General features: G+C 41.1%; 2 protein-coding genes across 9 annotated transcripts in view; one reads left to right on the top strand and one right to left on the bottom strand.

Annotated features, from left to right (window-relative positions):
• Positions 1–2,964, top strand: part of LOC109423958 (aryl hydrocarbon receptor nuclear translocator homolog) — a 747,249-nt gene extending 744,285 nt beyond the window's left edge. For 5 of the 8 annotated variants that reach the window (XM_062849869.1, XM_062849867.1, XM_062849868.1 and 2 more), the window contains exon 13: positions 1,494–2,964. In XM_062849869.1, coding sequence (XP_062705853.1) covers positions 1,494–1,927 — 434 coding nt within the window. In that variant the 3' untranslated portion in view covers positions 1,928–2,964. The remainder of the gene's footprint in view (positions 1–1,493) is intronic. The other 3 variants (XM_062849873.1, XM_062849871.1, XM_062849874.1) reach the window with 2 other exon arrangements.
• Positions 2,965–3,519: 555 nt separating this feature from the next.
• On the bottom strand, positions 3,520–12,979 carry LOC134286070 (uncharacterized protein K02A2.6-like). The gene is made up of 3 exons (XM_062847637.1): positions 12,393–12,979; positions 9,498–11,531; positions 3,520–9,445 (listed from the first exon to the last, which is right to left on the bottom strand). Exons 1-3 carry the CDS (start codon positions 12,977–12,979, stop codon positions 7,951–7,953), a joined length of 4,116 nt encoding a protein of 1,371 aa, XP_062703621.1. The 3' UTR covers positions 3,520–7,950.
• Positions 12,980–22,390: the final 9,411 nt, after the last annotated feature.

Genomic DNA, 22,390 nt, shown 5'->3' with positions numbered 1-22,390 from the left:
TTCTACTCATAGTATAAGGGATTTTACTGTGATTAAGACGCGCATATCAAGCGATGCACGATTCAGTCTAGCCGCTACAGTGCTTCCCAAACTGTGCGCCGCGGCGCCCTGGTGCGCCGTGAACATCTCTCAGGTGCGCCGCAGGCTCTTGAGCCAAAACACAAAGAATAAACTCTTATTATTGAAGGCAGAACATATTTTTTGTTGTTTATGTTTTATTTAGTAAAACTAGTGTCACCTCACAGCCTTTTTTTGTATTATATACCAATGTACTGCCTTTTTGAGGAAAACTGGAAAGTGATTTTCCCTCTTCTAAATTTTCAATTAAAAAGTAAACATTCCATAGCCTACGCGTGTTTTCCGGAATTTCTTATATTATCATGAAACATCTAGATTTTTACAAAAAAAAAATAAATTTTCGGCATTTCGAAAATTTTTGTAAAGACTCTCAAATTGTTAAACTTTTCATTTTTTTCTGCTTAGTTTTCGATTTTTTCAATGATTTGTAATTCAAAGTTAATATTTCAATAAACTTTTTTGAAGTTCTTTCCATAATATTGTCATCTATTATTACTGTCAATCTCCAGGTCTTCGTGCTGTCTCAAACGTACTGGGACGATATTTTTACTTACATCACTATCATATACCACTTATCGTAAACAAAATCTGTGACAATTTATATGTCGATTTTGCCCATGATTCTGAAAACCGCCCTTTTTGTGTTGTGTTCCTCCGCATACAAAAAAATTACCCACACCGTCACTGTCAGCCGTCTTGACAGCTTCTGAACATTTTTATATATATTTTCCCCAAAATTTGGTAATCTACGTGCTATATTTAACAATTTTAAAAGCTTTGCAATGCAGTCCTCCAGAAACCCAAAATTTGTGTTAAGTTCTGTGAATCTTCAAGCATTTTTTTTATGAAGCATTTTAAAAATCAGTTATAAGAAAATATGACATTGAAAGATTTTTTAACGATTTGTATTTGAAATTTTGAACTGAAGTTGTTAAAATTGTTAAAATTCTTTATAAAAAGTTGTTGGTGCGCCGCAACATTTTTGAAAATTTCAAAAGGCGCCGCGGTAGCAAAAAGTTTGGGAACCCCTGCCAGTTTCGCCAGAAAACTATGTTCTATCATTATTAACCTTTCATTACATTTCATACCTGACAAATTCTCGCGTTTAGTATCATACAGGCGTATCTACAATGATCGATTTCTCTTCATCGATTCTCTCTTCGGATTTTTCCGGGAAATACGACCAATATTCGGATGATCTCTCGGCGTGCTTCAATAAAGGATGACTAGGACTAGCATCTAAAACAACACAAACAACCGAAAAAGATTTACCGGCCATGCTATTAACAAAAGAGAAAATCGATGAAGAGAAATCGATCAATGTAGATACGCCCGTATGATACTAAGCGCGAGAATTAAACACGTACGTATTCATCGAACTAATTTTCCTTTGCCACCTTCTTCCTCACCCACAGGTCTCTGGACCGGTTGGCAGGCGCACCACCCGGCCGCCCCGGAACCCATGCAAACCAGCAGTAGTAGCGCTAGTGGGGCCGGCGGAGGCGGTAGCAGTAGCAATAGTTCCGCCAGTACCGCCCCGCCACACCTCTCGCAGCAGGACATTCCGCCGGAGCATGCACAGCACATGCAGCAGCACCACGCGGCGCTACAGCATAGCCACGCTCAGCAGCACCACGGGCACCATCCGGGCCACCCGCAGCACCATCCCCATCATCCGCACCATGCGGTAGCGGCGGCACACCAGGTGCATCACCCGGGACACCATCCGGGCCAGCACCACCCCGGCCAGGGGCACGAACTGTCCGACATGCTGCAGATGCTGGACCAGAGCGGGGCCACCTCGTTCGAGGATCTGAACATCCACATGTTCAACACGCCATTCGAATGAAATTTGTTGTACTATGGTTATAACAACTATAACCAGACGGCAGCGGCGGCGGCATCCTACCACAGCGGGAGCGGCAGCGGCGGTGGAGGCGGAAGCGGAAACGGACTGGGTGCTGCAAGCGGGCTCGGTAACGGAGGGTTGGGGGGAGGTGGGTTTGTCGGGGGCCTCGGCGGAATCACTAATGGGAATCACCACGGGGTCACGGCGACGGCTGCTGCCGGTGGTCTGGCCGGCTTCGGGGGCTATCTCAATGAACAAATGTAAATAGCAGAAGTATAGTAGTGTTCTGTGCGCGAAGCGGGATCTTTTGTTTTGCGGGAAGGAAGCGTCCTCGTCCACGAGATTTATACATAGTAGCTTGTAAACGGCAGCGATTAGGAGAACTTTAATTTATTTGTTAAATTAAAATGTTAGGGGGGTTCTAGAAAATCAGGTCGCCTGTTGCTGAAAATCTTTGATTTTTTTCTTTACCTTACCTTTACTGAATCTTTAATTTGAAATTGGAAAGTCATACTAGAATTAAAGATGGGTAATTTCATCTGTGAACTCTTCCACAAATGCGTTCTGGGGATTTTTACAGAATGCCATTCTTTCAAGATTTTTGCTGGGGAATTCTCTGAGGAATCTCCCTCTTGGATTTTTTTCAAAAAGGGTTTTTTTTTTCAGGAATTTCTTTTACAGATTCTTCCATATTTATGAACTACTTCTGGTGTTTTCTCCAGGAATTGTATCAGATGTTGATTTAGTGATTCCTACAACAGTTTTAGTCTTGAATACCCCCAAGAATTCTTTTTGGGGATCAATCCAGGAACATTAGGAAGATTTCCAAAAGAAACTCCCGAGAGAATTTGTCAAATGAACTCTCAGTAGGAAATCCTGGAGAATTTTGAAAAAAAAAATATTCTGTAGGGCCTGTAATCCAGCTTCTCTTAATTGAATTCAATGACGCATTTATGGATGGGTTCTAGAAGGAACTCTTGCAGGAATTCCAAAAAGGGTTCCGGTAGAAATCTGTGGAGTAAATTCATAAGAAACTATTGGAGAAATTTAGGGTTTTGCAACAGTCTGCAGTGTGATTTCGTAGAAGGTTTTTCGTGTAAAAATCTACAAGCAGAAGCTTGACGAATCTTAGAAGTAAATCCTGATGGAATTCCACAAACACTGGGAGAAATCCCCGGGAAACCCCAGAAGATATCCAAACAAAAACTTCTCGTCTGTAGTGTTTCAAAAATTGTCTCAAAAGTTTAAAGAATTTTCAAGAAGTTATTGAAATCTATCGAAATCTATCGAAACACACGAGTAAAGTCCACGGAATATTCAAGAAGTTTTTCAATTCAAATCGTGTAATTTTCAGATAGTTTTCAAAAATCAAACTAAAGATTCAATGTTTAATCCTTCTAAGGGGGTTTTCAGTTAGCCTACACTGAAAGACGGCTTGCGGTTATGACCAGCATAAACATGTTTTTAAATTTACCATGGCAAAACGTGATTAGCGAGTGGTAGCGTGTGAGCCTGGTGATTTCAAGATTCTTGGTTCGAGTCCGGTTGCAAATGGAAACTTGTAAATCGGGTCTATGGTAAAATTGAAAACATTACCCAGGTAACCACTAAGCATTTGAATAAGCCGTGTATCAGCCCGCATCACGCATTTCAACTGCTTGCTGCCCTACATAAGCAGTGCGAATGCATAGCTGCCTTGAGTTAGCATAAGCTGTGCTGCTCAAAAGCTTTCGGCTGTTAATTAGCATTTCAACTGCTTGAAGTGGTTGCACTTGGGAGCATACAGAATGCTTTTCAACTGCTCTTTAAATGCTAGGAGCAAAAAGGTTGGGAGATATGTTACGCATTTGGCAATACATTTTGTCTCTCTCTTACAGAGCCTATGCTTCTGTTTACAAATTTGTGTATCTTATTTGTTTCTTCATTTTCTCCTACTCATCCAAAAGCACCAAAGAAAACATTACTGCAGCTGGGTTGGATTGGGAACTTATCCATCAAAAAATCACCAATTATTTATCATTTCGTCGGAAAATATGTGCCGAATAGGTGGATGCTTTGGTGGATCATAGGATTGTTTGAAAGAGGGAAGAAACAATCTTATTCCACAGATATTTAAAAGAAGGGATCGTAATGCTCTACCACAATGAAATATCTCAATGAAAACAAGTTTTGGATGTTGAATCTGAAGCTGTTATCGAGTCATTCTATATATTGGCGATTAAATCAACGCACGCCACCGGGACAGCTTTAGCATCGTGGATCAGGAGCAACAGAATCCGAAGCAGATATGATTAGTCAATCTCCGGATCGTAAGTTCAAACCTACATCACTACTAAAATCAGCAAAAAAATACCACCTCGCACCGGCTGGAATATGGAAGGTCGATGAAGCGCGGAAGCAGGCTGAGAGAACGAGAAGCAGACGTCAATCTATTTTTGTTTTTTTTTTTGCTCGACGAGGCGTTACGCTTCTTTGACATTTCGTGACGACGTTCCTGAAGGGATAGCACTAAGACAGCCCGTTATTTTGCCAAAACCTGCTGTGAGGTAGCACAATAGGCGCATATACGGCTAATTAGCATTAAACGCCTTGTCGTAAAGGCTACTATAATGCTGAAGGAATGCTATTTTAAATGCTTACTGGTTACTTGGGTAATCTATTGAATTGAAACGAAATTCATTCTGCACAAATTTAGTGGCGTTGTGTATTTAAATTGACCCTCAGAATAGTAATTTCAACTGCAAGTCGTTTTTCAGTGTATTGGTTAAGGCTATGGATCGCCAATTCGGAGATGGGAAACTTAAAGAAATCACGAGAAGAACTTCATGAGAAATATCAGCAATAGGTCCAGCAAAAATCTCAAAAGGCATCAACAAAAACTTAGGAAAAAATCGGAACGAAAAAAAATTCTGAGAGACATCCCAGGACCCACACTGGAAGCAATCTTCTGAGAAAAGTACCGGGAGAAATTCCGAAAGAAATCTCAGCTTAAGTAAAGAAAAAACTGAAACTTCTGTAGTAATCCAGAGCGAAACTCTGAAGAAGGCTCGCTAAAATTTCTTGAAGAAATAGTAGGACAAAGAAATTCCTGGAACGGAAGAAATTCCTGGAGGAACTCTTGTAGAAAATTCGTGAAAAACTCCTCAAGAAATCTTTGCAGGAGCTCTAGTATAAATCCCAAAAATATCTCCTGCTGCAACTTTGGAAGAAATCCCGCGGAGATCTACTGGAGAAGTCTCTTGAGAATCACTGGAAGAAATCGTGGAGATTTTTCAACAGGAATCCCGAGAGAAACCTTAGGATGAATTCTGTAAAAAAGCACCGGCGATATATCTTGAGAGAAACTCTTTAAGAGGTCTCGGAATTAATCGTGGAAGAAATCCTGCGGATTTTTTTTGGGTAAATAACAAGAGGAACTTTGGGAAAATCAAAGGAGGCACTCTGGATGCAATACCGAAAAAACCTCTGGATTTTTTTTGGTTTTTTTGTAGGATCCCCATGAAAAGCTTTAGCAGAAATCGGTATAAATACAAAATTCTCGGAAGATTCCGAGGAATCCAGGAATGAATTCGAATCTTGGAAAAATGCAAAAAAGAATACCCAGAAAAATGGCATGAAAAAATACGGAAGAAATCCTGCGAGAAATCCTGAGAGGCATTCATAGAGGTATTTTAAAGAAGTTTCAGAGAAAAACTTTGACGGAATTTCTGGAAAACTTAGTTGCGGTATTTCTAGATTAATTTAAAGAATCAGATTGATATCAATAATGTAGTAAACTCTGTGTACTCTACTTCTGAGTAGATCTAGAAGCAGTAAAGTTTACTACTTATTAATCTTACCATAAAATGTTTTATTTTGTGTCTAAGTATAATCACGAAGTAATTTCCCTGGGTATTCAAGATATTCTCTGAGTATCCCGGAAATCTCCCTGTTCGTTGAGGCTTCCATGTTTCCAGGTTTTTCCAGGTAGTAGACACCCTGTCCAGGGCTTGGTTCCCTCTCCAACAATTCTTGTAGGTAGATTACTCAAACCTCAAACCCATAGATTACTGTGAACCTCCACCAGGAATTACTTTAGAAATTCTTCTGGGGATTCGCTTAAACCATCCATCGGAAATTTCTCCAGGGATTTCTTTAAACGTTTATCCCTGTAATCTTTGTAAATGCTCTCGAAGATTCTTTAAACATTCTTCAACAGATAATTTTCCAGATCAGGAATTCCAACAGAGATTTGTTTAGAAACTGTTCCGGGAATTCCATTGAAAATTTCATATTTTTTTTCACGGACTCATCCAGGAAATCCTGCAGGAATTCCTCCAGAGATTCTTGCAGTATTAGTACTTTCAGTGTTTCCGGCTGGAATACCTCCAGAGATTCCTTCAGGATTTCCTCCAGATATTTATCGATGTATTATCACAGTAATTTATCCTGCATTTCCAATAAGGATAACTGCAATAGTTTCCCCACGGATTGTGTAAGAGATTAATTGAGAAATATTTTCTAGTAATTTCTACGAACATTGCTTTAGACATATCTCAAGAGTTACTTTTCTATGATTTTTCGCAGACGCTTATCTATGTGTTTCTCCTAAATACCTGGAGTTTACAGGAATTCCCCCTGGGATTCTTTTAAGAACTTCCCGGAGATTTCTCCAAATATTCATCCAGAGATTAATTCAAAAGTACTTCCTATGCTTTCTACAGGGATTTCACTGAAGATTTCTTTACACTAAAACTCCTTTTATCTGAATCAGAAGTTTCGCTTAAGTGTACTCATACGTTCATAGAATGAGCTGACTCTTCAGGGAAGGGTCCGTCTTCCTGGCCACGGAACTCTTCAGAGTTTGTTTCAGAAATTCCTGCTGGAATTCCATCTGAAATTCCTGTGAGACTTCTTCAAGAATTTCGACAAGAGATTTCTTCAAAAGTTCTTCCATGTAACAAGTAGCGTTTTCTGTCCTATTTGCTTGCTATCGAAAATCGGAAAGAATAGCAAGGCGACAATTGTGGTATCTTTGAAATCTAACAACCAAGTCTTTAAGGAACCCGTGAAGAATTTCCCGAAATTCCTGGCGGTTTGCCTCAAGAAATTTCTTAAGAAATTCCTGGAAATACCTACGGAAACTCCTGAATGTAAATCTAGATTTTTTTCGAAGGAATTCCTGGACAAAAATTCCTGAAGTAGTTTCTGTTATCTTGTGAGCAATTGCTTGTCGAATGCCATGGATAATATCTAGGATAATACCTAGGGAAATACCTGATAAAATACCTTAAGATACCCCTTATAATCTCTGAAAAAATCAGTATAGGCTTATGGAGGAACTCTGCAAGCAATTCCAAGAAAAATTGCTTGAGAAACCATTGGAGGGGTTCCTGAAAAAAAATCCATAGAGGACGTTCTGAAGATATCTCGAAAAAAGAATCAACAGAAATCGCAACGCAGGTATTGGTACAATTCTTGAGGAAGTCCTTTGATAAAATACTGAGAGTTCCAAGGAGGATTTTCAGAAGGAATCTTTTGTACCGCGGTAACCGGACGGTGTTCGGACCGGTGTCCCTACATCAGGGAATGATAACGCGCACGATTTAACTAATTAAAACAGCTTTATTCGCGACACGTTAAAAGGGGTACAACATATTTATTCGCGAGACGTAAACAAACTAACTGAATGAACAACAATACACAGACATAGAGCACAAACGACAACCAAATTAAAATACATTGATGCGCTTCCATTGCATCGCGCACGACAGTAGTTCTCTGTCTTGTGCGAGCTCAGCGGCGCGGTACACCGCAATCGGGTTGTCCACAACATCTCCCCTCTTAATAGAGTTGGTAGGGGTCGAACCTGACTGGCGGCCTTCTGGTACGCGAAGAACGCCTAGGTAGCTCTACCATCGGTTCCACTTCAATAGCGGACTCGAAATCGGTCGATGTTGATGTTGGCGATGACAATGACGTTGACGGGACTGCCGGGAGCTCGTGCCGTGGCGTAGACGAGGCACAAGCCGGCTCGGAACCTATCAGGGTAGGCTCGGGACTGGAGACAGACACAGATCTTGGCGCGATCGAAGGTGTGGCTGACGTCGGTGTGCTTGGCGAATGGCTTGGCAAGTTCCAGGCACCCAACAGGATGTCGAGAGGTGGCGAGAGGTGACCTGACCAGCGGATTGCTTCGGCGTCGTGTCAGTGGCCATACGACTCCGGAGCTGGTTGATGTGCGAGCGCAACATTCGGCGGTTCTCGACCCACACGTTGTACATCACGTCTCCAATCTTCTCGATGATTTTACCGGGAACCCACTTCCAACCGTTACGAATGTGGAGTTTGGCGTAAACGGGGTCGTCTCGGTGGAAGGATCTCGGTTGCTTGCTGTTGTTCGATGTGGGCACCGGTGTCCGTACCGGCGGAGGACGCAGAAGCTCGAGGCACGTGCGGATTTTGCGCCCGAACATGACCTCGGATGGCGACTTCTGGTCTGGAAGAGCCCGGTTGGGCGTGCTTCGGTACGTCAGGAGGAAAATATCCAGTGCCTCTTGCATCGATCCTCTCCCCTCTCGAATTTTCTTCACGGCCCGCTTGAAAGTGTCCACGAAACGTTCCGCCTGGCCGTTCGATTGCGGATGGAACGGGGCCGTCGTGAGATGTTCGATGCCGTTGGAGGTGCAGAACTCGGCGAATTCAGCGCTGGTGAATTGGGTACCGTTGTCGCTGACCAACGTAGCGGGCATACCCAGCCGAGCGAACAACCCACGAAGAATGGAAACTGTCACCGCTGAGGTGATACGGGTTGTCTGGACGATCTCTGGCCATTTGGAGAACGAGTCGACTGCGAGGAGGTAGTACTCGCCTTCGATCGGACCGGCGTAGTCGACGTGGACGCGTTGCCACGGAGCGGTCGCTTTGGGCCACGGCATCGGCGGAGAGTGGGGAGGTGATCTTGCTACGGACGCACACTGCTGGCATGCTCGGACGAAGTCGGTGATGTCGGTGTCCATGCTGGGCCAGTAGGCGTAGCTTCGAGCGAGGGCCTTCATTCGCTGCATTCCGGGATGGCCGCGATGGAACTGTTCCAAGCAGCGCTTACGATGCAGCGACGGATGACGAGCCGTTCCGCAAACATGAGACACCACGGAGAGCGATTCCTGCCTGGATTGGAACCGTTGCAGATCGGGCCCGGCCAGTTTGGACTGGGGCCAACCGTTTTGGACGTGGTGGTAGACTTGGCGAAGCAGCGGGTCTGCTTGGGTGCTTTGCGCGACGGCTCTGAAATGGAGAGGCAACATTTTGCGGGAACTAGAAATAACTGACCTGAGATCCTCTTCCAGGTTGACGCTAGCGATAACGTAATCCTCGTCGGGCTTCGCGTGCTGGTTGATCAACCGGGAAAGCAGGTCCGCGTTGCCGAACGTATTCGATGTCGAAGTCGTACAGCAGCAGATGGAGGGCGAAGCGTTGAAGGCGGTTGGCAGTGTAGACTGGTATACCTTTCTTGGACCCGAAGATCCGGAGCAGAGGCTGATGGTCGGTTTGGAGCCGGAAATGCCGGCCGAAGAGCATCTTATGGAACTTCGTAACGGCGAAGACGATGGCCAAACCTTCACGGTCGGGCTGACTGTAGCCTTGCTCTGCTTTCGTGAGTGCTCGGGATGCGTGTTGGACGACCTTGACGGTGCCGTCGGGGAACTTGTGGCTGATCGTTGCCCCTAGTTCAACGGAAGAAGCGTCGGCGGAAACGATGATCTCCCGCTTCGGATCGTAGTGCGTGAGGAGAAGATCCGAGGAGAGGATTCGCTTGAACTGCTCGAACTCTTGCTGGCACTCCGGAGTCCACTTGAACTTCGCGTCTGCCTTGAGGAGATTGTCGAGCGGGTATCGTAGCTTGCGCATGTTGGGGACGAGCTTGCCGTAATAGTTGATGGCCCCCAGGAAGGACCGTACTCCGGAAACGTCGGTGGGAGGCGGAAGCTTGGTGATCGCCTCGATTTTAGCTGGATCCGGACGGAGCCCGCGACTGTCCACGACATGCCCGACGTACTGCACTTGCTGCTTCCGAAACGTGCACTTGTCCTCTCGAATGGTGAAGCCGAACTCTTGGATTCGCTTCAAGGCGGCCCGCAGGTTGCGATCGTGCTCTTCCTCTGTCTTACCGCCGATAATGACGTCATCGAGATAGCCGGAAGTACACTCCAGGCCGGCTAGCATGGTGTCGATGAGCTGCTGGAAGGCACCAGGTGCAACTTTCACACCCGGCGGGAGGCGGTTGTAGGAGTAGAGGCCACGGTGCGTGTTGATCGTGAGCAACTTGCGGTGCTGTTCGTCGACTTCCACTTGCAAGAAGGCGTCGGACAAATCGATTTGGCTGAAGACCGTGCAGCCGGAAAGCTTGGCGAAGATATCGTCCGGAAGTGGAAGCGGGTATTGGTTTGGTTGGAGAGCGGCGTTCAAACCCGTGGAGTAGTCTCCGCAAATTCGGATCGACCCGTTGGCTTTGCGGACTACGACGATGGGAGCTGCCCACTCGGAATAGTCGACCGGAGTGATGATGTCGAGTTTCTCCCGTCGGTCGAGCTTCTGGTCGACGGCATCGTACATTGCGTACGCCACCGGACGCTTCGGGCAGAAGACGGGTCGGACGCTTTCTTTCAGCTCCAACTTCACTTTGGTTTTACTGCACAAGCCGAGCTGGTCGCTGAAAACCTTGGGAAAGGTCGACTTGAGTGCAGCGGTAGACGTGGGAGAGCCTGACACGTGACAACAGAAGGTGTCCATGGGAACGGACCAGAGGTTGAAACTGTCCACCAGATTGGAACCGAGCAGAAGAATTTGTTTCTCGGTGACGCGGATCACTTCGCGCCGCGTGCTTTCTCCGATGGTGACGTCGCACTCGAATTCTCCATCGAGGGATAGGATGTTGCCGGAGGCTGTCCTCGGGTTCACTGTGGCCGGCGTTAGAGCCGGGCTGCCGAGTTTCCGCCATGTTTCTCGGTTGATGACGGTGATGTCGGAGGCGGTGTCGAGTTGCAGCCGAATGTCCGTTCCTGAAAGGCCAACGGAGACGAAACGGCGTCGCTGCTGCACGCTGCACACGTCGACGACGACCACCTTGCTCGACACGTCGGGTTTCCTGAAGCGTCGGTGTCCTGGTTTCCGGGGCTTGGCACTCTCGCAGTATCCCTCACGATGTCCGAATTGGCCACAATCGGAGCACTTGTGATTCCTATAACTGCAGTCCCGGACGTAATGGAGCGCACCACAAAGCCAGCACGGAGTATTTGGCTTCTTCCCGGTGTCGCTGGAAGAACGCTTCACTTCTCGGTCACGCTTGTTGAACCGCTTCCCACCAAACTTGCGCACTGCTTGGACTTGGCCGTAAGGAGTCGCCGATTCGATCATCGCGCTGTCATGCTTCAGGTTAAAAAGCCGCTGACACTCCTCGGAGAGTTGCTCTAGTGTGACGTCGTTGTTGTCCTCAATCTTGGTGAGGAGGCGCGTTCGAATCTCGACGTCATTCTCCGACTTCAGGCCGCACACATAGATCAAGCACTTGAATTGCTCTTCGCTGAGCTTGCCTAGCTCGAACTCGACGCAAGCTTTGTTGACCCTGCATGCGAAAGCTACATGATCCTCAGAGGGATTTCTCGCAATTTGCAGGCATCGGTATCGTCGGCTGATTACCGATTCTTTCGCACCGAAAAGGCACTTGAGCTTACTCACCGTTTGCTCGAAGGTGAATTCCTTCGGTAGTTTAGGTAAAATGTAGCTAACATACCTTTCGTGCTCCGCTAAGCCCAATTTACGCATTAGGGTAACGGTTGAATTTTGGACCCCTAGAGGACATTAGTTTGAATTTAAGTCAAAATCAAACAGATTCAGAGGGTATTTACACATAATGATGATGTTAGTATATTCGCAAAAGCCTCCACTGTGCGTTAAAAATACCCAAAAGGTCATTTCTGGCTGAAAATTTGATGAAAATAACTAATTTTTGAAGCATTAGTTTTCACTGTTTTGGACACCCCAATATATTTTGGACCCTCTTCAGTATATATTTTGGACACCCGGTGTTTAAACTCGTTAGAAACTATTTTGGAAGATTATGCCGCTTGAATATGCTGGATCACATCCTAATTCCTTGATTGACAAAGGCTGATTAGTCGAACTTTGCGAATTTAGTGCGCTAGAATGATAAACGTTATTGTTTACATCTGCAAGTTTCCTCAGCACCGCAATCTCTTTTTGTAAACATGATGCGACACTCGCACGGATGACGAGATTGGCAAAATTTAATTTCAAGGCAAATAAGGATATTTCCAGTGAGGAAATGATTGCAGCCCGTGCAGAGCAATCTTATTTAGCGAATGATTCTAAAATTTTCCGTCATCTCATCATTAAACCTGTGTAAGTTGTGATAATACGTCCCAGGGGGTCCAAAATATATGGGGGTCCAAATTATATTGGTTACCCTAGTAGGCGTACTTTTGCTTCGTCGTCGCGTCTAGCAGCATCCTTCTCGAAGAGGTCGTCATATCTCGAGTACCACGCCGCGAAAGTGACGTTGCTTTCGGCCTCGTACCGGAATTCCTTAATGTTGCTCGCCAGGGAATCAAGGATTTGTTCCGGGTTGGGTGGTACCTGCACATTGATTGGTGACGTCATGCCACGAAGGAGCTGTTGCTGCTGGTCGTCGGTATGATTTTGCCGCTGGACGAGCTGGGCCATCAACTCGTTATGCTGCGACAACTGCTGCTGCATCATTTGCACGATTTGAATGAGCAGAGCTTCATTACCGGAGTGGGGGGCTTGCGGTTGCGGTTGGTGGGGTGGGAAGGGTACATACTGTTGATGCTGCTGGGCGGTAGAAACGGGAATGAACGGCTGCTGCTGGTGTGTTGACACGACGGGGACGTAGATTGGATGCTGCTGCTGCTGCTGATGATGGACCGTTGCCGGCGCCGGGTTGGTCGGCTGATTAATTAACTGCCGATGATTATTCACTCCCGGGGGGTCGACACCATTTCTTCCAATCTGTTCACGTTCGTCGTCAGCCATCGCACTCCGTTTGCGTTTCTTTCGCGGCGGTGACGAAATTGTGCGAACGAATTTTGCACTGCGGGGAAACACTCACTCGCGAATTCTCGTCGCCACTTTTGTACCGCGGTAACCGGACGGTGTTCGGACCGGTGTCCCTACATCAGGGAATGATAACGCGCACGATTTAACTAATTAAAACAGCTTTATTCGCGACACGTTAAAAGGGGTACAACATATTTATTCGCGAGACGTAAACAAACTAACTGAATGAACAACAATACACAGACATAGAGCACAAACGACAACCAAATTAAAATACATTGATGCGCTTCCATTGCATCGCGCACGACAGTAGTTCTCTGTCTTGTGCGAGCTCAGCGGCGCGGTACACCGCAATCGGGTTGTCCACAACAGAATCCTTGGAAGAACTTCTAGAAATATGTCTGAAAGCATTTCTGAAGGGATTTGTACACAGATATCACTAACCTACTACCTGCAAAAAATCTGAACGAAATTCTGCATAAACAATAAAACATAACGAGGAGGATTTTTTTTTTGAATATCATTGATGACATAAAATAATGAACTTTTGAAACAATTTTAAAAATAATACCTGGAAGAACTGGAAAAACCTCTGTAAGTATTCATAGAAAAAAATCTTGGAAAATTTGGTGAAAAATGCCAAGGAATAGATTCTGGAGTAACTTATGCAGGATTTTTTTAGAGATTCTTTGGAATACAATTCTAAGAGAATTTCCGAAGGACGGTCTGAATAAATCCAAAGCAATGCCTGAAAGAGCCATTGGAGAAACTTTTGTAAAAACTTTCAGGAGAATCTCTTGATAATTTTCTAGAGGAATTTCCAAATAAAGACACGAGTAAATCCCAGGATACGTCTATTGAAATTCAAGCAATAATTTCTAAAAAATAAAGTTTTTGGAAAAAAAATCTGAATTTCAATAGAAAACCCCTAAAGGGGAGTCAGGGGGCGCTGAAATTTGGAAACCTTGAATATCCAGCTCTGGGTTTACCATGATACCACTGCCCATGATGTTTTCAGGGTTTCCAGGATATTGGAGAGATTTTCGGTAAACTCTGGACATTTTCTGAGTATCCAAAAAAGTTTTGAAACATTTTGTATATTCTTGAAATATTTAGAATATAATCTACAATTTCTCGAAAGATTTTCTTGAAATTCTCTGAATATTGCGGAAGAAGATTTCACAGCGTTGGAAATATAATAGAAATTTCATAAATGTTAACTTTTTTTAGATTTTCATATGGTGAATTCCAGTTTTTGGTAATTCAGGAGTATTTGTTGAAAGCTAGAATAAATTTTCTCCTGAAAAGTTTCCCAAAACAAGCTTGTCGAGCTTTGAATCCCAGGATAAGGATAATGGATTTCATCCTTTTCATACCTCTCTTTAACGTTTGGGCACAAAAAAAGAAACCAGAGACTTTCAGCAAATGGCGACCTAATTTGGAAAGTCCCTCGTACACCAACACACGCTCAATAGATGTCCCCTTCGTCAAACCATATAGAACAATTCTATCTCACTGTTTTTTAAACACATACATCCACACACATACAACTCAACGCCGTGATTTTCGTGTATAACGTCTCTCTACTAACGAACAACAACGACAAAGATCTGCCAATCAACACACTCACACATAGAGAGAGAGGGAACTATAGAGAAGTGGACGACGATGACTTAAATATTGTTTTTTGGTAGCCCCTTGGAGGCGTGGTCAAGGGGAATGTAAATCTAAATCTAATTTCAAATCAATTTTTGGTGAAATTTCATTCGGGACTTTTCGAGGTTCATAGAAAATAGAAGCAAAATCAAAATCAACGAAACTGAAACAAACAAAACAAAAAAAAAAACAAGAACACAGATGTTTAAGGCTATTATTAGAAGTGTAAGCAGGGAGGGAGCAGAAAAAGAGAGGAGGGGGCGAAATCGAAGTTGAGGAAACTTATATAGCTGTAATTGTATTTGTTTTTTAATTGTTAGACTTTCCTTTTAACGTCTTTTTGGGAACCAGAAGAAAACAAGCAGGTAAATTTGTTTTTTTTTTGTTAGATAAGTTTGGTTCAAAAGTAAGGGTAAACATTTGAAATGACGGATTGAAAAAATACGCATTGTGTTCAGTTCCAAGCAAAGCTTACATACAATAGTCACAGACAGATTTTGTCATTCAACAGTTCGGAGTAGGGATCTGATAAAGGGATACAGAGACTTGATAAAGTAGTGAACAATGCATATTTAGTAGAAGCACAGCTGCGACAGGATATGCAGCGAAAGTAACGTGGTATTGTGCAGCTGTACTTTTTAGATTTTGCATAACAAATGAACTTAAAAACAGCTACAAAATTAAAATGCTCAGATTGCAACACTGTCAGCAACTGATGTCAAAACCAACAGGGGTTTTAGGTTGTACCCCTCGGGGGTACGGTTTTCTGATTGTTTTTACACTTTCTGTTTTTGTGTGTTTTTTCGCCGGTTCTATTAGAATATGCCTCGTTGTCTAGATTCTACATTTCTCTGTACCCTACATTCACTTGATCCCTAAACAGAAAAAAAACTACAGACAATTTCGATATTTTTATAAATTTGTAAACAGACTTTGGAAGTTATTATTTTCAGCAACATTTGTGCCCATGAGTATCTAGGAAATACATCGCAAGAGCGAATCAATGCTTGCATAGGAATTATCAATTCATATAAAATTTGTTTAAATCCATTTTCTTCTCCATCTCACTCGACATCATTAGGTATTCCAAAACTAATCAGTCATGAATCTTGCTAATTTTGCAAATGGAAACACGAGGAGAAAGACCACTTCATTGAAAAAACACTTTGTATAAAGAGAGAAAAACAACAAAACTTCATTTTACCATAAGAGAGGAAACCCCTATATCATTAAAGTAAAAAAAATCAAGACAAAATTCCTATTAAGTATGATCAGACGTTTGGAACATCGAAAAAATTAAAAAAAAAAAGCCGCGTGCAGCATTCGTTATCTAAACTGTAAGAAATGATTACTCTTTAAGCTCTGAACACAAACACAAGGCAACCCCCATGAATTGCTAGGTCTAAAAACGCTAGCGGATAAGTCTTTAAATTTTATTATAAAAAAAAGTTCGAAACAACGGCGATTCATCGGGAGCAAACGGCAAGTGTAAGGAAAACTAAAACAATTTAATTTTTCAATGAACCGCTTAGATTATTATAAATTGTAGGCTTAATGAAACAACCATTAACTTAATTTAATTCTAACGCGAGGTGCGGGAGCGAGTGAGTTTGTGTAAATCTAGAAGATGCTGAATGATTCCTAATAAAAAATGATTATATTTTCATCCCACAGATTGTAACAGGTTAAACAGCAATAGAACATAGGTTTGGAAAATTATCTTCCTCTACAGTTTTAGGAACGCAACAATACTGCAACAACGCCATCTGTTTTATCGTTTGTTTGATTGTTTTTTTTTTTGTAGGATTATTTTTAACGTATACATTTCCTATTACATATAGAAAAAAAGCTTGCATTCGCAAACCCAATTGACTATTGTTCATGACGAACATGTCAAGAAGCAGAGCTGTAAACACGAAGCTCTCACCATTATTCCTAATTATTTAACCCCTCCATAAACACACACACACCCACATACAATTACTGTAAAGCATTTAATTTAGTTAAAAAAGAAACAGGCAAATCCAACGGAAAGCAGCCCATAACCGAATAATTTATTTGTAAAGTAGATAAATTGATTCTATTAGTTTTTCTTCGTACGATGAGAATCATCCACGGAAAAAAGAAATGTGGATGTGGAATGAGTCACACCAGAGAAAGTGGTTTCTTCCTGAATATTAAATACAAGAATATATTTTTCCGACAAGCAATTCAAGTCTTCAGTAAAGAAAAATAACCATAATCACACGCATACACACACACACTCACAAACTAGAAAAGAAAAACCCGATACGGATTATTTTTTGTGATTTTTGTGCAACTGCTTAAACTGTGTGAATACGAAAAAAAAATCAACCAGTTCATTGCAATTTGATGATCACTGGAGACGCCGAGAAGAATATATGCGCGAATGGTTGCGAGACAGTATAGCAATGAGAGTAAACGGAAACAGAAAATTAGCTATCCATTTGTATAAAACAGAAAATCCACACACACACAGATTGTATAAGCGAAAGAAAATGTACTCTTTTTGAAATATGGGAGAAGAAGAAAAGATATCAGAAATAAAAGAAAAACGATATAACGTTTAATAAAAACTATAAAGCACGGTGTTTGACTTGGAGGTATCCGAAAATGAAACTGCAGCTAGGTGGGCAACACGCTCGAAGGATTGATTATACTTAGTGATCATTAGTGTGATGATCATTGAATTCAAACTTGCTGCTCTATTTTTTATCTTTATTGACGAGATTTTTACCCCAGGGCTAGGTCAACTCGAAACCCACGCTCTATACTTCCTTTCCGAAGAAAAAACTCACATTTTGCGAGTTTGTCGGGACCGCGATTCGATCCCTTTGACCCGTAACGTGGATAGACCAACTTAAAACGGTATATTTTAAGGGTATGGGGGGTCGAAAATTCTAGAAATTTGCGTGACGTACTAAATGGATGCCCCCTTTCTTGTCTAAAATCAAAGCATGGATTGAAAGTTTTTTTGTAATGTTGACTGACTGACGAATAGATCTCTTCTCCTCATATCAAACCTACCATACTAACACAAATTCTTTTTTCTTAACGTCTATGGAGATAGTTTGGGTGCGCTGTATCTTTTCAAGTAGACTCTACCCTTTCCTAGTGATTGTAAGGACGTGGCCAGGTATACAATACATATGATGCTTGTTTCGACAAACTCTAACACGTAGAAGAAAAACGTTAATCCCAAACGTTTGTGTTAGATTTTTCACATATTTCACATGTATAGCCACCCACGATGTGTACTATCGCCTATGCTATGCTATGCTTGTCGGGAGTGGGATTCGATCCCAGGTCATCGGTGTACAAGTCACGTGCTTTAACCAGTACACCAGTCCACTCAAGACTTTTTTTATATTACATACTAGCAGTCCCGGCAAACGTCGTCCTGCCTGCCTACTCTGTTTTTTGACATCCGGTTCCTTGAAGAAATGCCCATCAAAATGGAATTTCATATGTTCCCGTTTTCTTGCCTTCTCGGTCACTTTTTCTAATTATTTTTTCGTACGAACACGTCGGAGGTCTGGTGGAATGCAACAGTGAAAGAACCATGTTGATCTGTTGACCCGCTCCCGAGCCTACTCGTGACATACAAACACCATTCCATTTTTATTTATATAGATGAACATAGAAAATGTGTTGTCCCGTAACGTGGGTAAATCACCTTGGAAAGGTGCGTTACGGCGTAAGATTTACCACATTGATCTTTGATCTTGCAATTTTCCTAACAAATGCAGCCAGGCTCCTGTAGGAATACATAAGTGACCCGATTTTGTCAGCCCCTTATTCTGGAACACATTTTTTGCTCCCCTCAAAAATTTAAACAGATATTCTTACTTTTTATCCCTCTATGTTCTGCCTTTCAGCAGTAGTTTGATGATGATCTTAAATGAATTGATCAATATTTGACCGTTAGCTAATGAGAGTAAAAAGTTTGTCGCAAAATGGGGCTGACAAAATCTTCCAGGATCAAGATTTGATGTAGTTTTTCGTTCTGTTTCTCTGTTTGTGTGTTAAGTGTTTACTGATAAGGAACATTTTGTTTCGGGAGGATTCAAGAAAGTTTTTCAAATGATGCAGGAATTATCGTAAGGTATATAAACGGTGGTACGGTCAAAATTTGGTCACACAATTTTTTTCATAACGTCAGACTGAGTACACTAAAACAGCTGATTTTCGGACCAGTAATGGTACATTATGTGTAGCTCATGCCATAAAATTTTCATCAAAATCTATTAAGTATTGGTTGATATTTATATAGATAAAACCAACGACCTGGCTTTTTAGAATTTTGTACAAAGGCGCTCCATAGTAAATCTTTGACAATTTAAGATCAGTAAAGCCCACTTTTGGTTATAAAACTACTAATACTGCTCCGATTTATTTGAAAATTTTACAGTATGATACTATTATACAAATATGATCTAAGTAAAATTTGGAGCCATTATGTATGAATACTTCCAAAGCTGTGGCAGTTTTAATATGAAACAAACTGACAGGGTGCCACTTAAACAAATATAACTTTGAAAAACGGCAAAATCAAATTGAATGAAATTTTTACACAACATTTGGACATGCATTCTTTATATCTATATATATATATATATATATATATATATATATATATATATATATATATATATATATATATATATATATATATAAATGAGTTTGAAGTCCCTTTGAGGCAACAAAACTCACTACAGATTGGCAAGACAAAGTTTGCCGGGACAGCTAGTACAGAAAAAAATCATTGAATTCGGTTCAGTATTTCTGGCTCTATAAATAAAACAATAAAAATATGTTCTTATTTTTGAAGCCTCTTTGAACAAAATTTTAAAATTGCAGATCTCAGGATTCAACAATATCTCCGCAAAATTCAAACCGATTTTGATGAAAATTTTATGGCATTAGCTACATATAATGCACCCTTACTGGTCCAAAAATCAGCTATTTTGGTGTACGCAGTCCAAAGTTATGAAAAAAATTGTTTGACCGAATTTTGACCTTACCATTCTTTAGTACTATTCATACGCGCCATTTCTTAAAAAAAATATACTAAAATATCTTGTCTAGAAGCTGAAGAGGCGTAATAAATGAATTAACAATATTTCAAATATTTACAAAACTTTGGTTTTTGTGTGTATGTATATTCATGAAATGCTTTTTTTTGTGAATAGCTACAACAATGACGGGTGTCGTGATTACTGGTAGTAACGCAGTAGGTTCGAGATTATTTCATGGATTCCCCGACTACTGCGGCCCTTTTTATTCAGTAGGAAGCAACCAAAAGGGTCATTTTTCAAAAATCGCCCTGGCGAATCCTCCGACAGGTATTTTAGAAAATCTAAACGTTCTACAAAAATGCTTCGAATATGCATATCTTTCATTTAAGTATCGAGCATCTTGGCTTTTCGAACATCGATTTTTTTGGGACAGCCTCATGAAAAATTACATAATCTGGATTACAATTACGACGGAGGGTCATTTTTATTTTTTAAAAATAACGCTTTAAACTAAAAACAATTTGTGGAAAATGACCATCATCAGGCTAAAGGGTTATTGAATGATGAGTTTACATGTTTTACAGACGATTAGTCAAATATTTCTGTATTAAATACAATATTTTCTGAAAGTGTATATACATATGTTAGGCGAACTTCAAAACCACTTTTAAACTTCTGTTACCATAGCTGTATAGCACATGTAATGAAATTTCGAATGAATGTTTATAGCTGCCCAGTATTCGCTAAACCCGATTTCGTCATAAAAAGTTCTATAAAAGTTCTATTGAAATTAATGCATAAGACTGTACTATTCCTGAAGTTATGACATGTATACAGGGTGCGTGCGGTAATTTTGCACTAACCTTCAAACAGGAATATTTCATCAAAGGGTTGCAATAAAAATATAAATCCCACATCATCAAATGCACCATATTTCTAGTGAACTGTGAAAAATATAAAACCATTAATAATCAAAAACGTGGTGGTATGAGAATATTTTCAGATCCTATGTTTTACACTAGCGCGCCCAATAACATTTCGGGTTCTACTATTTGTTGTGTAAATAAGACGAAATCAGTAAAATGTAATGTGTAAAAGCCCGATAATGATACACGAGACGTAATGATACAGATATGCTTCAAAAATTATAATTTAAATTTAAAATATAGTGGAGCGGACCTGGTGTGATGGTTAGAACACTTGACTATCACGCCGAGGACCTGGGATCGAATCCCACTCCCAACAAACTTGCAAAATGTGAGTTCTTCCTTCGGAAGGGAAGTAAAGCGTGGGTCCCGAGATGAACTAGCCTAGGGCTAAAAATCTCGTTAATACAGATAAAAAAAAATAATTTAAATAATTTTGACGTGGTGATTTTAACACATTATGGAAAAGCATCAATAAAAACTGGTTGTTTTTTCGATACACTAAGTCTAGGGTACAACTTTTTTTTAGCAAGCATCGGATCACTTAGCGGTCTTCAACAAAGATGTTCCGCATAGAATTCCCCATAATAATACTAAAAATAAGGGTTATTGAACGCTTCCAGTGCCATCTAGTGGCAGAAAACTAAAACTACGCCATTCCTGCACATATTTGTACCAGTTTTACCATATAAACTTCAGACTAGTCGAGCGATACCTAAGACCTTATCAATTCAGCTCAAATTTGTGCTGTAGCTTATGGGAGTCTAAAACAGCAAATTGAGGTGGTCAGACTTAGGATATTTTAGTTTTAAATTTTCTCATAAATGTTTGAGCAGCCCTAGTAGAATACCATTGCTCAAATTAGAATTTCCGACTTCTTCCAGTTATTTCTCCGCTATCTTCCATTCCAGCGATGTAGTTTTTTGTAGGTAACTACGCTGAAAAAATCAGCTTCATAGCGTTCTTGACAGCTGAGAAAATGCAGATAGTATGCAGCTGCTCCATATATTTATACTCAAGTTGTTCGCATTTTCGTCTTCTAGAAACCTCTTTTTCAAATTTATGGGATATTTTTTGAACGGCACACATAACGATGATACCATTGGAGCTCCTCGTACAAAAAAATATTCTAGTTTTACCTAAAATAACACAATTGTTGACCAAAATATAGAGAACAACACTAAAACGGACTTGCAGCGGTTCTCAGGATCGTTCAAAAAAGGTTATCGATATTAGGACCACTTTTTTCTTCCTAAATCATTGTAATAATCACAATTGTTGGCGAAAAAATCATTTAGTATAGATCTATTGTCGAATTATTTTTAAAACGTGTTTTATGATTACGATTACAAAAATATCGCACGCAATTTTCATACTACATCAGGCGTTTTCTTTGGATTTATCAAACTTTTAACTTAAATAATTAAAAATTTACTAAACTTGTAGAAGTTTTGCATAGTTTTTTCGCATTCTGGGTTGATTAATTCAGGTGGAAAAATAATTTGAGCACTTACGAAGGCATTTCACTGACTAATCAATTTCACCCCGGAACAAATTTTTTTTTATTAAAATTATATTTATTGTAATAAAATGATTAGCAGTAAAAGTTTCAACCTGTAGTAAAAGATTGATGAAAACCGTGGTCGTATTTGTTTTAAAGCATTAAGTTTGTCCATATTGATAACTTTTCACAAAATAGAAGCCAAAAACTGTGAAAAGTAATCAATTTCACCCGAAATCACGGTAATCGAATTATGTATACATCG

This window comes from Aedes albopictus, chromosome 2 (assembly GCF_035046485.1).
Source record: "Aedes albopictus strain Foshan chromosome 2, AalbF5, whole genome shotgun sequence".
NCBI classification, from domain to species: domain Eukaryota; kingdom Metazoa; phylum Arthropoda; class Insecta; order Diptera; family Culicidae; genus Aedes; species Aedes albopictus.
Note: the sequence above shows the minus strand (reverse complement) of the source record. Positions and strands in the feature narration are given on the sequence as shown.

Excerpts from the sequence above, each read along its gene's own strand:
- LOC134286070 (XM_062847637.1), bottom strand. The coding sequence starts at position 12,979 with ATGGCTGACGACGAACGTGAACAGATTGGAAGAAATGGTGTCGACCCC. Across the intron at positions 11,532-12,392 it reads GCAAAAGTACGCCTACTAGG|GGTCAACAAAGCTTGCGTCG; the intron begins GTAACCAATATA and ends TTTCGCATGCAG. Across the intron at positions 9,446-9,497 it reads ATCGTCTTCGCCGTTACGAA|CCTCTGCTCCGGATCTTCGG; the intron begins GTTCCATAAGAT and ends ACCGACCATCAG.